This window comes from Hippopotamus amphibius, chromosome 12 (assembly GCF_030028045.1).
Source record: "Hippopotamus amphibius kiboko isolate mHipAmp2 chromosome 12, mHipAmp2.hap2, whole genome shotgun sequence".
NCBI classification, from domain to species: domain Eukaryota; kingdom Metazoa; phylum Chordata; class Mammalia; order Artiodactyla; family Hippopotamidae; genus Hippopotamus; species Hippopotamus amphibius.
The window spans coordinates 55513982-55529262 of record NC_080197.1 but is presented as its reverse complement, the minus strand read 5'-3'; the positions used below and the strand labels follow the sequence as shown (position 1 = coordinate 55529262).

At 36.9% G+C, this 15281-nt stretch overlaps 2 protein-coding genes across 2 annotated transcripts in view; both read right to left on the bottom strand.

The window, feature by feature from the left end:
* Nucleotides 1-3142: 3142 nt before the first annotated feature.
* LOC130832607 (chymotrypsin A-like) lies at nt 3143-9020 on the bottom strand. The gene is made up of 4 exons (XM_057701080.1): nt 8852-9020; nt 5613-5711; nt 4084-4217; nt 3143-3415 (listed from the first exon to the last, which is right to left on the bottom strand). Exons 1-4 carry the CDS (start codon nt 9018-9020, stop codon nt 3251-3253), a joined length of 567 nt encoding a protein of 188 aa, XP_057557063.1. The 3' UTR covers nt 3143-3250.
* Nucleotides 9021-10230: 1210 nt separating this feature from the next.
* Nucleotides 10231-15281, bottom strand: part of OVCH1 (ovochymase 1) — a 71024-nt gene continuing 65973 nt past the window's right edge. Inside the window, exons 28-29 of the mRNA XM_057704117.1 lie at nt 12407-12580; nt 10231-10625 (exon numbers count right to left, since the gene is read on the bottom strand). Of these exons, the coding sequence (XP_057560100.1) occupies nt 10231-10625; nt 12407-12580 (569 nt within the window). The remainder of the gene's footprint in view (nt 10626-12406; nt 12581-15281) is intronic.

Sequence of the window (15281 nt, the reverse complement as noted above, 5' to 3'; positions counted from 1 at the left end):
TTAATTGCAGCCTTGCGGAAATAGAGACACAGATGTAGAGAACAAACATACGGACACCAAGTGGGGAAAGCGGGGAGGGCTGGAGGGGGATGAATTGGGAGGTTGGGATACCAAATTGTACACTCCAATTATATGCAGTTTATTGTATGTTAGCTGTATCTCAGTAAAAGTTCTAAAAAAAAAACACAAACACTGAAAAAAAAATTGCAGCCTTGGTTGAAGGCAATGTTCTAGGGCATTTACCTAGAGGTAGAATGGCTAACTAAGAGGACACTGGCATCTTCAATTTTACTCATATCTGAGTTTCACCCAACCCCGCCCCCCCACCAGTGAGGAAGCTCCCCTCACTCCACATTCTCATTATCTGTTTATTATTTTCATACTATGCATTTTGCCAATTTAGAGAATGTAAGATGGCACTATTTCTTGCTTTTGTATTTTGTTCTGTTGATCTGTAGCAATACCACCCTGTCTTAATTACTACAGCCTTAATTGCCTTTGTTATAATTCTCCTGCTTTATTCGGCCTCTTTAAGAGTTTCTTAGATATTTTGGCACCTGCAGTTGTTTGTGTTGCCACTGACAATTTGGTTAAAATTTACTCTTATTTTATAAATATCTGTGGGGAGTAGAAAAATGAAAGTGGGACTTCCCTGGTGGCTCAGTAGTTAAGAATCCACCTGCCAGTGCAGGGGACATGGGTTCAAGCTCTGGTCCTGGAAGATCCCACATGCTGCAGAGCAGCTAAGCCCGTGCACCACAACTACTGAGGCTGCACTCCAGAGCCTGCGAGCCACAACTACTAAAGCCTGCACACTTTAGGGCCCGTGCTTTGCAACAAGAGAAGCCACTGCAATGAGAAGCCCACGCACCACAACGAAGAGAGTAACCCCTGCTCGCCACAACTAGAGAAGACCCCACAAATCGTAAAAAAAAAAAAAAGTAAAAAAAAAAAGAAAAATGAAAGTTATCATGCTACTGATAATAAAGTTGAAACCAAGATGAAATCAGTTAAGTGCCCAAAGCTGTTAATCTTTGGTGAGAATTAGACACTTGTTAGGTTTAAGTGGTTGACTGTTAAATTAACAAAGAATATGCATGAATGTTGGAACTATATTATTGAGAATTTTATGAAAATTTTGGAGGGTAGAGGAAATGAAGTAATGCAATTTATGGCTTAAGAATGAACAAAAAAATGTTCCAATAATCCAAATGACAGGAGATATTCAGAGTATATGGAGTTTTTCATAGGAAAACAGCTTGATACAGATTTCTTTAACATAAGATATTGGTATATAAAACATTAAAACATAAAACAAAAACCAAGTTGACTAATACTTGAACTTTAAAACTCAGCTCAGATATTCCTTCTCCTGCAAAACCTCCATCCATCTCTGCAGAAAGTGTTGGATTTTTCCCTCCTAGGCTGGCAGCTCCATGGCATGTGGAATTGTAATTATCTTTGTAAATCATTCTTCTCCCCTAGAATGAGATGCTAAGGACGAGGGAACTTCCTCTTTCAAGGTGCCTCTACTTGCCACACAGTAGGTATTCAAGGAGGACAGTTTTAAATACACACATGAGTGAAAACTTAGATGAGCAGATCTCTAATTTCTTTAAATTTGGTTTTGAAACCTTTATATACTATATCAATGTACACAATTGATTGCAATCTAATACACATAGAGCTTGGCCTTGAAAGAAGAAACTAAAAAAGAGTTCTTGGGAAGAAGAAACAGTCAAAGTAAGAAATAAAGCTTATGTCCCTTCTGAGTTAAATTGGCTTTCAACTAGAGAAAGGGCAAGTAAAACAGTGTAACACAATCCTATTCAATAGGAAGAAGATTAAATACAGAACAATTTAAAAATTACTGCCAACTGAAGCTGAAAACAGAGGACCAAAGAGTCTCTGATCCTCGTAGGAAAGTCAAGCAGCTTCCTTAGGCAGTACATGGAATGCTAACCCCACATCCTTTGCTGGCAGAGCCCTCAAGCATCGCCACCAGATCACTGTCCCAGGAGGGCAGAGATTGTGCCAGTACCAAAATTAACCGCCTGTGGATCATACTGTGAAGAAAAAAAGCTTTAGACAGGCCTGACATTTTAATACAGCCTATCCTTAATCCCCCTTAATGTCACCTGATTGAAAAGATGAGAGAAATTCAATGAGACAAAATAAAAATGGTACAAAACAAACATAAGAATTAGAGAATCCTTATTGTAAATCTTTCAATTTACTCGAGTCCCTATCAAAGAGTATAATTTAAACTAAAGTAATTTAGACGAATATTCATGTAAGAGATTTTTAGTAAATGCTAGGAAATTTAAAATACTTTCTCTTTGTAGCATTTGCAAAAGAGAGAAGAGACAGAGAAAAAGCGAGAGGTAGGGACAATGGGATGAGAGAAAAGGGAGATCAGAGAAAAAGAAAGATTTATTTTTTGCTTATTTCTTTATGAGTTATTTTTGATTATGTTATATTGTGCTTGCCTAAAAAGTTAAACTTTTCTCCCTTTTCGAATGCTGTAATTTTGGAAACCAAATGATAAATTTTGGTAGAAAATAAGAAAAAATAGTTGCTTCGGACTCTTTCTCATCCTACATTACATATCTCTGTGATGGGCGTTGGCATTAAGTCTTTGGGCTCAGGGGCCTTCCTTAGTGTTTGGCTAAGCTTAGAGAGATGAAGGTATCGGTTAGCTGAAGTTCAGATAAATGTTTTGTAAACAATTGAAATATCCTAAAATTTTATCTAAAAATTTAAAAATCAAGGGATGAGCCTGATAAATAATTTCTTACATGTCAATTGCTCATTGAAGTTGTGAAACTTACAGGGACCATTCCTATGTAATTGTGCTTAGGGCAGTGTTCTGTGTGAGTTAAAATTAAGAATTATATGGAGTGAATAACATTTCCCTTCATATCTTCCCATGTTAACCAAATTAAAAAAAAATAGTAAAAGTATATATGATGGTATTCAAATATGACAAAGGACATGGTACACCAGATAGGAATTTAATGACATTTAAGATTGTAAGTTCCCAGGAGACAGGAACCAACATGAACTTTCTGTGACCCACGTTTAATACTGAATGTATGTGCACACAAAACCCAAGCTCCTCAGTGACAAGGGTTGGGGGAAGTGACGTTGAGTTTTTCAGCAATGACGAGAGACATATTGCTCAGGTGGGGGGTCACGTGTTTCCTTTCTCACTGATGAACACGGTTCCACCTTGCTGCTCTTCCAGCGATCATGCTTCCCCTCCAGTGACAGATGTGATCCAGTCTCTATAGGCAGAAACTCTGGTGAAGACCGTTGGTGCGGCGGGATGGCAGTTACTGCTGCCCCAGCTCACAATACCGACAAGCTCGTACTGCCCATCCTGGGCACACTGCAGTGGTCCTCCAGAATCCCCCTGCAAGCAGCGCAAAAAGGAAGTTCATTCTCCTGGCTGCATGATTCATGGGCGACGCTAACCCCCAACTGCAGGGATGCTCAGGTAGTGTGTAAGTCACTCATCTCTGATTTCTGCTCACAACAGCAGAGGGAACCTCGGCCACTGAGGTTATTGGCTCATGTTACGGATCTCTGAATCAGATCAAAATCTATATTTTCAAGGTGAGGCTGAAAGAAGCATTTAGCATAAGTTCATTTTATGCTGATGATAGACTGTACCATGTGGAAAGTTTCAAGCATCTAATAAATATAAATGACTGATGGTTTTGAGTTACATGAAAGCATCTTGATATTTTCAGTGCTACTGGAAGTAGGTAGTTTGAGCTACCTAATTCAGCTATGAAGTCGACCCATAAGCAATCATCCTTTTTTGTAGGTCAAAAACAGTTGAAACTCATCAGTTTCACACAGTTCAACCTAGCAAGTGAACGAGTAATTCCTTTTGAGAACTGAATCTACGCAAATATCAAATTAGCAATCACAGTACATCAACTTAGCAATGTACTCATTCCTCTCACTTTTCAAAAACTACCATACATTTATACCCATTTATAAAGGTCAGTGAACACCCATTCATGAGACACTGAGAAGAAAACTGATGCCCTCATCAATGCAGGCCCTAATTACCATACAGGAGGATGGTCCTGCAGCTCCTCCACATATATTGGTGTTTTTAATGTCCAGTCCCCAGTAGCTTTGACAAGATGTGCTACTGATCAGTGGTACCTCTGCCTGCTGCACAGTTTTAGGGAATTCATTTTCTAGCAGAAAAGGAATAAAAACACATAGGCAAATGCTATTAAAGGATAAAACAAAAATAGCCTTATATATATACACAGACTCCAAGGGTTAAATCCCACCCATTCTCCCCACTCAGCACTATAATGATGCTGTTAGGTGACTTGTAAAAAACTAATATAATCACCCCACAGTGGCTTATACAACAGAAACAATAAAAAACATTTTATGTGGGTTCTTTTGTCTTTAGTATAGCCCTCAGAAGATAGAAAAATCATATCACTTTATGAAAAAAAGAAAAAGTTTACACCCAAATCAGTTGTTGATAAAGCAAACAATATAATTCATTTTTTAAAGTCTATATTTCATTGGTTTCATGATGTTCTTTTGATTCGACTTCTGCTGAGCAGACATTCTGTATAAGTGCTAACACTGACTGCGGCTGACAACTGAAACTGCACTGTAACTAACCCTTTAGTTTATAGGATACTTGTAACTAGTTAATTCATTTGCAGAATAGGGTGTAGGTGAGACCAGAGTCATGGGTTTGATCTTTATACGGACTAGAATATCTTCGCATAATCTTTCTACCCATTTACCTTTTTTTTAAATTGAAGTATAGTTGATTTACAATGTTGTATTAGTTTCTGCTCTACAGCAGAATGATTCAGTTTTTATATATATAGAGAATATATATATATAATTATATATATATATTCTCTTTCATATTCTTTTCCATTATGGTTTATTACAGGATGTTGAATATAGTTCCCTGTGCTACACAATAGAACCTTGTTGTTTATCCGTTCTATATATAATAGTTTGCATCTGCTAATCCCAAACTCCCAATCCAACCGTCCCCTGCCCCGCCTCCCCATGGCAACCACAAGTCTGTTTTCTGTCTGTGAGTCTGTTTCTCTTTTGTAAATAAGTTCATTTATGTCATATTTTAGATGCCACATATAAGTGGCATATAAGCCACATTTCAGAAAAATGCCTTGCAACTTTAAGAATAGGCTCATATATCTTTCAGTATGGGTTTTTTCACAACAGCAACATCTACACTGTTGTGAAAAGAGCAAAAATTATGTGTGTGTGAATGTGTGCACTCACAGTACAATTTGGGGAGTAAATACATAGAAGTGAAACACAAATATTTATTAGGTAATAACATCCCTAGATATTCACCAACACAAGTTTTTAGAAGTATCAATGAACTAGAATCAATGAACGTGTGTTAATGAATATGATGGTCTAAAACCCAAGCAGTCACTTTTAGATCCATTATGAAAAAAAGTATGTTCCACTATCATTCCTGTTAAAACTACAGAAAAATTGAAAATGAGTAAACAGTGTACTCAGACGTCACATATATCTGTTTGGATTCTAATCTTAGAAGGGGTAACAAATATACTCACGGCCAGGTTCCGTTATCCCCCATCCAGCAGTCATACATTTGGAAAGTAAATTCATTGTATCATCTTTCTGTGGCAAACAGATGGGAGATACAGACTCTCCTGATTAAAAGGATGAGAAAGAAACACGCAAATATCCATCAGTCTATGAGATTCACATGAACATTGTCTGTATCGCTTGCTCTGCCGTGATGGCTCTAGAAATATCTACTCTGACCTAACAGTACCATTTCTAACCCTGTAATTTAATACATAAATCTTCCAGAAGATTCCACTTATTATTTACTTGGAGGGCATCATCCCGTGTACATGTTACCACTTTGCTCCAGGTATTCCCATATCCCCCTAGGATGACAGAAACACATGCCCTACACTAACACGTGGGGCTTCTTATCCGTAACCGTTGTTTAAACGCATCTGTCTTGTTGCCTGTGTGCCTGGAGGACATCACCTTGTTGAATCTGAGATGAGACTGGAGAAGAATATAATCTTCTTTTTTCAACTATGTTACATGAAGAATGGGGGGTAAAAAACATGTAGCAATTTAAACTTTTAAAGTATTTTTACAGCTAAAAAGCATTTTTATATCTAATTCTATCTTCACGGGTGTATTATAAAATATATTGATACATTATGCATTTAAGCATTCACATTTTTTCTTATCACCAAATCTATCTATCTGTCTACACACACACACACACACACACACACACACACACACACGGGTGAGTCAAAAATTATCTGCACTCCAGTTATATTAAAACTTCTGTTAAAACTACAGTCAGAGTACAGATAATTTTTGACTCGCCCTTGTGTGTGTGGGTATGTGTGTGTGTGTGTGTATGTATATATATAGTGGGTTTGTGTGTCTGTGTGTATATATGCTACATACACACACACACACACACACACACTCTCACACTGAATACAGTGCTCTTGTGTTTGTTTTCCCTTTTCCCCAAGCTGTTTCACTTCATTTTCATCCAGACTTTTACGTACTTAAATGCTTCAGCATATCTGCTATTATAGGCCATTTATTTCAATGATATGTTGTTTATTTTTACTGCTATCTCTGTAACTTGTCTATTCTTTTTCTACTCATCTCTCTACATGTGTGCCAAATCTTATATTATGCTGCCTTCACAGATAATCATTGTTCTATCATATCTCCTCCCAAATTTTCTTGAGCTAAATAACATTCTCCCTGTAACAAAATAGTTTTTCAATCAGCTGTTTTTTTTATTCTGATATTCTTCATTCACTAGATTATGATCATGGCATTTACGTCATTGTATACGGATCTACTACATCATTCTTTTTAATAGCACACAGTATTCAGATAGTGAATGCACCTTAATTTATTAAATCTCATTGGCAAACATTTAGACTTTTAATTTTTTCCCTTATAACCTGCATCAGGTTTCCCAGATCACACAGCTGTGCACCTGTGCCAGTTTTCCTGCATAACTGAGTTGCTAGAGCACAAGGCACACTTTGAAAATGGACAGATACTGCCAAATTGCCTCATTCACAGGATGGAGGAGGGGGTGTACTGACTTGTACTCTACATTCGGCTGTGTTTATAACTTAGAAATATGTCAAGAATCTTGAAAACAGTTATGCCCTAAATCCAGCATTTCTGCTTCTGAGAAATTTATCTTAAGGCAATCATAGACCTGGAAAAAATGTACACATAAGGAGAGTCAATCAGCATTATCTACATAGAAAAAGGAAACAACCTTTACATGAATGTTCATGAGAGCTTTATTTGTAACATCTAAAAGCTAGAAACCACCCAGATATTCTTCAACAAATGAATGGTTACACACTTATGAGTGGTTAAACGGTTCATCCCATGAATGCTACTCAGCTATTAAAAGGAGTGCACTATGGATACATGCAGCAACAGGAATGAAGCTCCAGGTGTTATGCCCAGTGAAAAAAGTCAATCCCAAAAGGTTACATATTATATGATTCCATTTATGTAACACTCTTGAATTGACAAAATTAGAGAAACAGAACAGATCTGTGGTTGACAGAAGTCTGGGTGGGGAGGGTGGAGTGGGGAGGAAGGAGATGGGTGTGGCTGTAAAGGAGCAATAGCATTAATCCTCCCGGTGACAGAAATGTTCTGTACCTCAACTGTATCCCTGTCAAATCCTGCAAGACGTTACCATTGGTGGAACCCAGGTTAAAAAGTACTTTGGTGTCTCTGTATTATTCCCTACAGCTGCATGTGAATCTATAATTATCTCAGCATTGAAAGTTTAACTAAAAAGAAATTTAAAAAGCAGGATAAGGAGAAAAAAATACTGATGCCAGAGCTCCACTCCTGATATTGTAATTATTTGATCCAAAATGCATCCAGGCCAACAGTTTTGTTTGTTTTGGTTTGTTTTTTAAAGCAACTCAAGGGATGACAATGCACAGTCAAGGTTAAGAAGCCCTGTTCTAAATGCTGTCAGTTATAAAAGCAGAAAAAGCAAATGGTAGACTGAACCATGATTGGGGGTTTCTAGGATGGATGCACTGAAAAGACATAAAAAGGGAGGTGAGGGTATAGGCAGAAATACAGGAGAGAGTTGGAGCAAAGCAGGAAAACTGCCCCAGAGCCCTGTGATTCCATGGAAGTGGCATGGGTGTGAAAGTGCGGACTATCTGCAGGTCTTAGTTACATTTCCCCCAATACAGCTTCCCACTCAGTGCTCACCTGTGCCAAGTAGGTCGGGGGGTTACCGCCATTCCCTCTCTACAAATGATAAAACTGAGGCTCACAGAAGTTACATAATCTGCCCAAGATCACACGGCTACTTCGTGACAGAGCCAGAATGAACAATTCCTCACTTTTGCTTAGCTTTGGCTTAAGTAAAAACATTTTTTAAAAACCAACATTTTACTAAGTTATGAAGGCATAGAAAATTGAACATCTGATGATTCAAACTGATATTCTAAGTATTTGGGATAACCTCACAGAACATAAAGAGTCACAGAAGAATGTATAGGACAAAGTTAAAAACATTTTTTTTTTTTGAAATCGTCTCTAGACCTTTGTCAATTAAATACACATAAAAGTAAAACGCTGATGCAGATACTCCAGCTTTTAGAGAAAGTATCTTAGAATATCAGAAAAATTTTAAATAATTATTTAACTTCAAAAGTACACACAACGCTTCTAAGTGAGATGGACGATAAAAACTATTTCGCAAAGGTTCAAAATATGGAAAAGAGTTATCCATACTGACCTAGTTCAATGGGTTTTTCCAGATGCAACAAGGATAGATCATCATTGGGAGGAAATTGTGTGAAGCCGGGATGAGTGTATACAGCTTTCACTGGTATCAAATCACTATTTCCTATATTCCACAGGTAACTTCTTCCTATTACCAGGTTGTCTGTGACAGTACTTGTCATAAGAAAAGGGAGTGAGGAATAAATACCACTTTTAATGAGGCCACCATTTTTCAGAATTACTAAAAATATATATTCTTTAACATTTTTAATCCACATTAAAATCTTTATCATCCTGAATTCTTAGAAAATGGGAGTTGCTCATTAGTTCAATCCTTAGGAAAATTTTTAAAGTATCTACTTTCTTGCCTTCATAATGTCAAATAAAATGATTTAGTACAGCATTTTTTGACAATTAAGATTCATGATGCCTCAAGGTAATGATTCCATGTGTTATAATCATAATATTATGCATAAGTACATAAGTATGATGTACTTATGTGATAGTCACTGAAACTATTCTGACAGTTATAGTTACTGTATGGTGTTTCTCAAAGAAATGTCTAAGGACCACATGCATTAAATCTGGCATGTGTATTAAAAATGCAAAATCCCAGACATAACTCAGCAAATCAAAATTCAGAATTAAGATTCTAAGATTCCATTTATAGCAAACTCCCCGGGTAAGTTTAAGCACATGAAAGTCTGAAAACTGCCTTAATAATGATGCCTTCTTGTGATTTATTTAGCAATATCAAAAGTAAGAATTGGGAATGGTAAAGAAATTGAGTTTTTGGTTCACTGAAGGTTCCTGCTCACCACATGATTTTTAAACAGATGCTTTTATTTTAATACCAATTTTAGAGACGCCAAAAATGTCATATCTACTCATTCAGCTATGGGACATTGTGCGACACTGTCAACTGTCTCACTACTGGGAGATAATATAAAAACGTCAAGCTAAGACTCCTCTGAGGAAGGAGTTTTCAGATATTTCCGTATCACATTGAGACCAAGATTCAGATAAAATCAAAGAAAAAAATTATTCCTTTAAAGAACATTGTTTAAAATTCTTTGAAACTTTACACATTTATTTCGAGACTGGGTATAATCATCAGACAGTCCACAGAGGACAGCAAGGAGGAAAGGCAGTGACATTGGAGCAACCCCTGTGCTCTAGGCACCATGCTGAGAGACTGATGCAAAAATGTTGAGACATCATTACCTCTATGTTTATGGATGGGGGGGTTTGTTAGTTACTTATTAATTAAATTATACCTAGAAGCAGGAAGCTGCTTTTAAAATTAAAAGCTATTAGTAGTAAGTGTATTAGTGACGCATAGAAAGTTTCCTCAGCCTAATAGGCTTATTCATTTGCAAGATGGAGACTGTATCAATGGGAGCTGATGCTTAATGTTTCATGTGACATGGGCAGAGCAGAAGGAATGCACCCACTGTGGACCCTCAAATAGCTCCTGACCACCCTGCTCCCCCCAGCCCCGCACCACTTGCGCACACACCTGAAGTTACAGTGTGCCGCTGTCAGGACCCACTGTCTCCCAATCAGAGCACCTCCACAGTAATGCTGTCCTTGGTGCTGCAGACTGACCAGCCAGGGCCAGGACTTCGCAGGGGCGGCACGGCCACCGACCACCCTGGGCTTCCCAAGCTCGGCTGGCAACGCGTGTGTATTCCTCTCAGACCCTTCCCTGAGAAATGGGTCAACGACTGGAATTCCACATTTGTCTTGGGTTGGCTGTCTTCCAGTATTGTTTTCTACTGTTAGCCCTTAGAAAAGTAACAACAAAAATTAGATAGCAATACTTTGAAGGTCTATTAAAATCTCAGAATGGAGACATTTATTTCTTTTGTAGGTTCAAAACTAGAATGCTTTGTAAGAGGTGAAACTCCTCTTCTATTGGTTTTAAATGAGCAAAAATCAATAGTTAACTAAAGCATTAACATACATGTTTTTAGATGAATCAGAACACAAATTGATTTTCTAAAAAGAAATAAAAATATTGCACTTAATCATGAAATTACTGAATATTGTTCTTTCTGTGGCATCATTTGTGCTATCCCAGTAAAACATACCTAGACACATCAAAATACTTTATGCTACATGTATTCAAAATAAAATATATATATAAAGGAAAAGCATAAGGAAAATTTCTAGCAAGTGTTTACTCCATTCCCAGATTTTAAAAGAATTTTACCAGGAAATAACAAGAGACTTATTTAAGCATTTTCTTAAATATGAAGAAAATTAAGCATCTCCATAGCCATATAATTCCAGAATGATAACATATGATCACTTGTTAATTCTTTACTTGAGATTTCTTTTTTACACTAGAAATCTATCTAAAACAAAAAGTTTCTAGCATGGTGGATTTGCATTTGTTTATCCGATACTTATGCCAAAACTCATTTCTACTTTCTTTTCAGATACGTATAAAACATGGATTCCCTCTTCCTTTTACATACGTATGCCTAAAAAATATGTAAACTCTTCAAAATTAATTATCCTAGATTTTAGAGGGGGAAAAACCAAAAAGGGTATTTACTCAAACATGTTTTTAGTGCATTAAGGTTTACTGCATTACTGCATGTTTTTAGTGCATTTTTAGTCCACATTATATGTGGTAACTCAGACATTTGGGCTGTTTATACACATGTAAAGCAGCAATATTTTATTAGTATTCAACTTAACTTTAAAATACTTTTAAAAAAAGAAATGAGGCTAAATATTTTTCCTGTGAGAATAAAGGGTCAGTTTAGAGATATAGTGATGGAAAGACAAAAGCAATGGACACAGAAGAAGGGTTAGTTAGGTGAGCATCCCTTTAACAATTAAAAATCACACATATAGGACAATGTGATTCACTATTCTGCAGCTCAATCCAGGACTCTTAGGAGAGTCCATTCATTCCACTCTCCTGCGAAAGACAGTGCGACATCCAAAAGAAATTTGCATTCATGTGGATTATTTGAATTCTTCCTCTGATTACACTCCAATCAAGAAAATCTAATAATAGATTCATTAGTTTCTTTTAGTCTTAACACGACTAATGGAATTCTAACTTAAAGTTAGATAGGATAAGTATAAAAAAAGAAAATCAGTATATTTGTTTCTATTTTATGCAGAGAAGTTAGTATAGGTTCAGCTAAAATATTCCTTTTGAGGGCTCTTCATGGGGGTAGGGAGGTAATTACCTAATAAAAGAGAGATGTTAAGAGAAACATGGAAACGCACGGAACTCTACCCTTATTTCAGCTTGAATGGCCCCACTGGATCTTTTAAATAGCAAATGACTGACTTTTATTTTTATCATTATTTCTTAAATGCAACTAACATACGCACATACAGATACATACACACCCCAGTTCACTTTTATTACCTCACTTGATCTATCTGAACTACCAAAGTTTCATGCCTAAAGGAATGGTTGGAAGTGAAATTATCCTGTTTTTAATATTAGAGCAAGGTGACTACCAGTGACCTCTAAACCAGTGGTTATATTTTAGGCCGTATATGGTACCTGCTTTAATCAATATTTTAAAACAATTACCGTTAAGAGGCAGTTGGATCCCAATATTGCTTTCCTGTGATTGCTTCTGAGTCATATCTTCCAAAGTAAGTTTAAAACCTCTTTCTCCCACAGACTCATCAGTCTTAAAATTCACAGTTAGGTAAGCACCACTGGATAGCAAGACAAATTCTTTCTTGGAGCCACATAAATGAGCTGCAATGAGAGAGATACTCAATCATTAAAATACTTTTCCTCGAGGATGGATGATGACTTAGAGGACTGAGACAGGGAGGGTGGGGGGGAGTCGAGGGAGGGAGGGAATACGGGGATATGTGTATAAAAACAGATGATTGAACTTGGTGTACCCCCAAAAAAAATAATAAATAAAAAAAAGTACTTTTCCTGTGTAGTTACACAGGCAAAGGGGGCAGAAGAGAGGGGACATTAAATTTCAAACAAACCTTGACAAAAGAATGATTATCAATAATGTAAGATCAAGATTTGTGGGATGAAATTCATGATTTGATTGAAATAAAAGGGTACAGATTTTAAAAAATCAAAGGGAAGAGACTGGGCTAGCAAGTGATATGGAAATGATATACAATTGTGTGGCAATCTTTGATGATAAGGATAGTTAAAGAAGCATTTGGAAGAAGATAAATGGACAGAGAAATAGAAGTAATGGGACAGCGTTATCAACCAAATGTTCGTGTGCCCCCAAAGTTCATCTGTGGAAATCCTAAACCCAGATGTGATGTTATTAGGAGGTGGGGCCTTTGGGAGGTGATTTGGTCATGAGGGTGGAGGCTGATAAACCCTTATAAAAGAGATCCCAGGGAGGTGTCTAGCCCCTTTTTGGGGGCATATGAGGATACAGCAAGAAGATGGCTATGAACCAGGAAGGAAGCCCTCACCAGACACCAAATCCTATACTTCTAGCCTTCAGAACTGTGAGAAAAAAAAAAATTTGTTGTTCAAGCTACCCAGACTATGGTATTTTTGATATAGTAGCCAAAACTAAGACACATAGGCTGCCCAAATACAGAATAATGATGATCCTTTCCTAATTCAGAAACATAAAAGTTGTGACAAAAGTGGTCCCGATAATGATAGGACATTTGCTGTAATTTATCTGTACATTCTGTAACTTAAATTCTCTCAAAATAAAACAATGATACGCTATTGATTTGTCTTAAAGATAATATTATCTCAGAAATCTGAGAAAGGTGGGGAATGGGGAACAGTTAATCTCTACATCATTCTTATTCTCAGAGAATCTGTTTCGTGAATTGGATGTGACGGGGAACTTTGGGGATGCACCAGGTCAAGTAAAGGCATTCTGCGTAGAGTCAACTAACACTCTGGAAGTTTTAAAATAATGGAAATGGGAAAATGTTACTTTGTTTTTCAAAAAGGAGATTGGGGGTTGGCAGAGGGGGATGTGTAGAAGACAGAGAAAAACAAAGAGGCTAGAGAATTTCCAAAGTCTCATATCAGTGAAGTAGTGTAGCTTAGTCCTCACAGGCTCAGATTCTATAGCCAGACTGCTGGCTTGGGCTAGTTGTGCCATTTATTAGCTATGTGGCCCTAGGCAAGTTATTCAGCCCATCTCGCTGCTTCAATTTTCTCATTTGTATAATTTAGATTAAAAAAACTTCATATGGAATTATATGAAGTTTTTTTATGTATAAGTTTTAATTATGAAGCATTGTATTTGTTAAAAAAATAAACCTCAGCAAAAGTTTACAGCAAATTATTAGACAGATGGTTTTTGAACACTTGGAGAAGGCACCAGTGGTCACGAGCAACCAGCATGGGATCCTTAACATGCCATATTAAATTAACCTAATTTAATTTTTGGAAAGAGCTAATTAGATGGTGGCTAGGGGGAATGAGATACACTTAATGAATCTTGATTTCAGTGAAGCACTTAATAAAGTACCTTGTGATGTCCCTGTGAACAGATATAAAATGTAAGTGGATAATTACATGACTAGGAAGTTTCACAGCTGATTAAATAACCATACAATGTTAACCTGAAGGGAAGGCCTTAATGGTATGGAAATGGTTCTATCCTTGGTTCTGCTGAGTACAGTATTTCTATTACTGGCTTAGATAGAAATACAGAGGACACATTTACAAAATGTGTAGGTTTAAGATGGGTGGCTGAATGAGAAATAAGGAACTAGGTTCAATATAGAATCTTAGGAATAATTTAGTTCAGACTTTTATCTAACACAGAGTTCCTTCTAAAATAACCTTGGATATGTGATAGCTGGATCTGAAGATATTGCATGGAACTTATGAGCATTGTCTGTTTTTAAATAGTTCTAATTGCTTGACAGCTCTTCCTCATGTTGAATCAAAAGGCATCAATACAAGGATTAGTGGAGTGGCCAAGGATATAAGTGTTTGAATCAGAGTGCTTGGGCCTTAATCCAACTTTCTCTACTTATTAGTTATGTCACCGGAGGCAACTTACTCAATATTTTTGTGACTTGGCTTCCTAATATTTAAAATGAGGATAATGTAAACTACTTCCATATGTGTGTTAAGAAGAGTAAAAGTTCTAAGGACTATTCGTGAATAATTGTAAACACTCAATAACAATTAGATACTGTTTTAGGAAGAACAACCTTAATACATGGCCTAAGAGTCTCTATGAGAATTCCATAAATATTTGAAAAGAAGAAATTATGATCCTGATCCTTCTGTCTTTTCTCTTCTCCAAGATAAACATGCCCAGGTGTCCACTCCTTTCAGCGTCCTGGTCATTATGTTCTATGGATGTGTTCTGGTTTGTTAATGTTCCTTAAAATTGTTGTTTGACCAAGGATGGCATTTAATAGCCAGTATGGCAGGGGCAACAGCCAGAGAGACTGGCCATTGACTATGAAGATCTGTGAGACTGAGC

What these genes read in the sequence shown, in the direction of transcription:
- LOC130832607 (XM_057701080.1), bottom strand. Translation starts at nt 9,020, where the DNA reads ATGACAAGTACTGTCACAGACAACCTGGTAATAGGAAGAAGTTACCTG. An exon ending in GGAAAAACCCATTGAACTAG is followed by an intron (nt 5,712 to 8,851) that starts GTCAGTATGGAT and finishes CCTTTTAATCAG; the next exon opens with GAGAGTCTGTATCTCCCATC. An exon ending in CAGGACCATCCTCCTGTATG is followed by an intron (nt 3,416 to 4,083) that starts GTAATTAGGGCC and finishes CGCTGCTTGCAG; the next exon opens with GGGGATTCTGGAGGACCACT.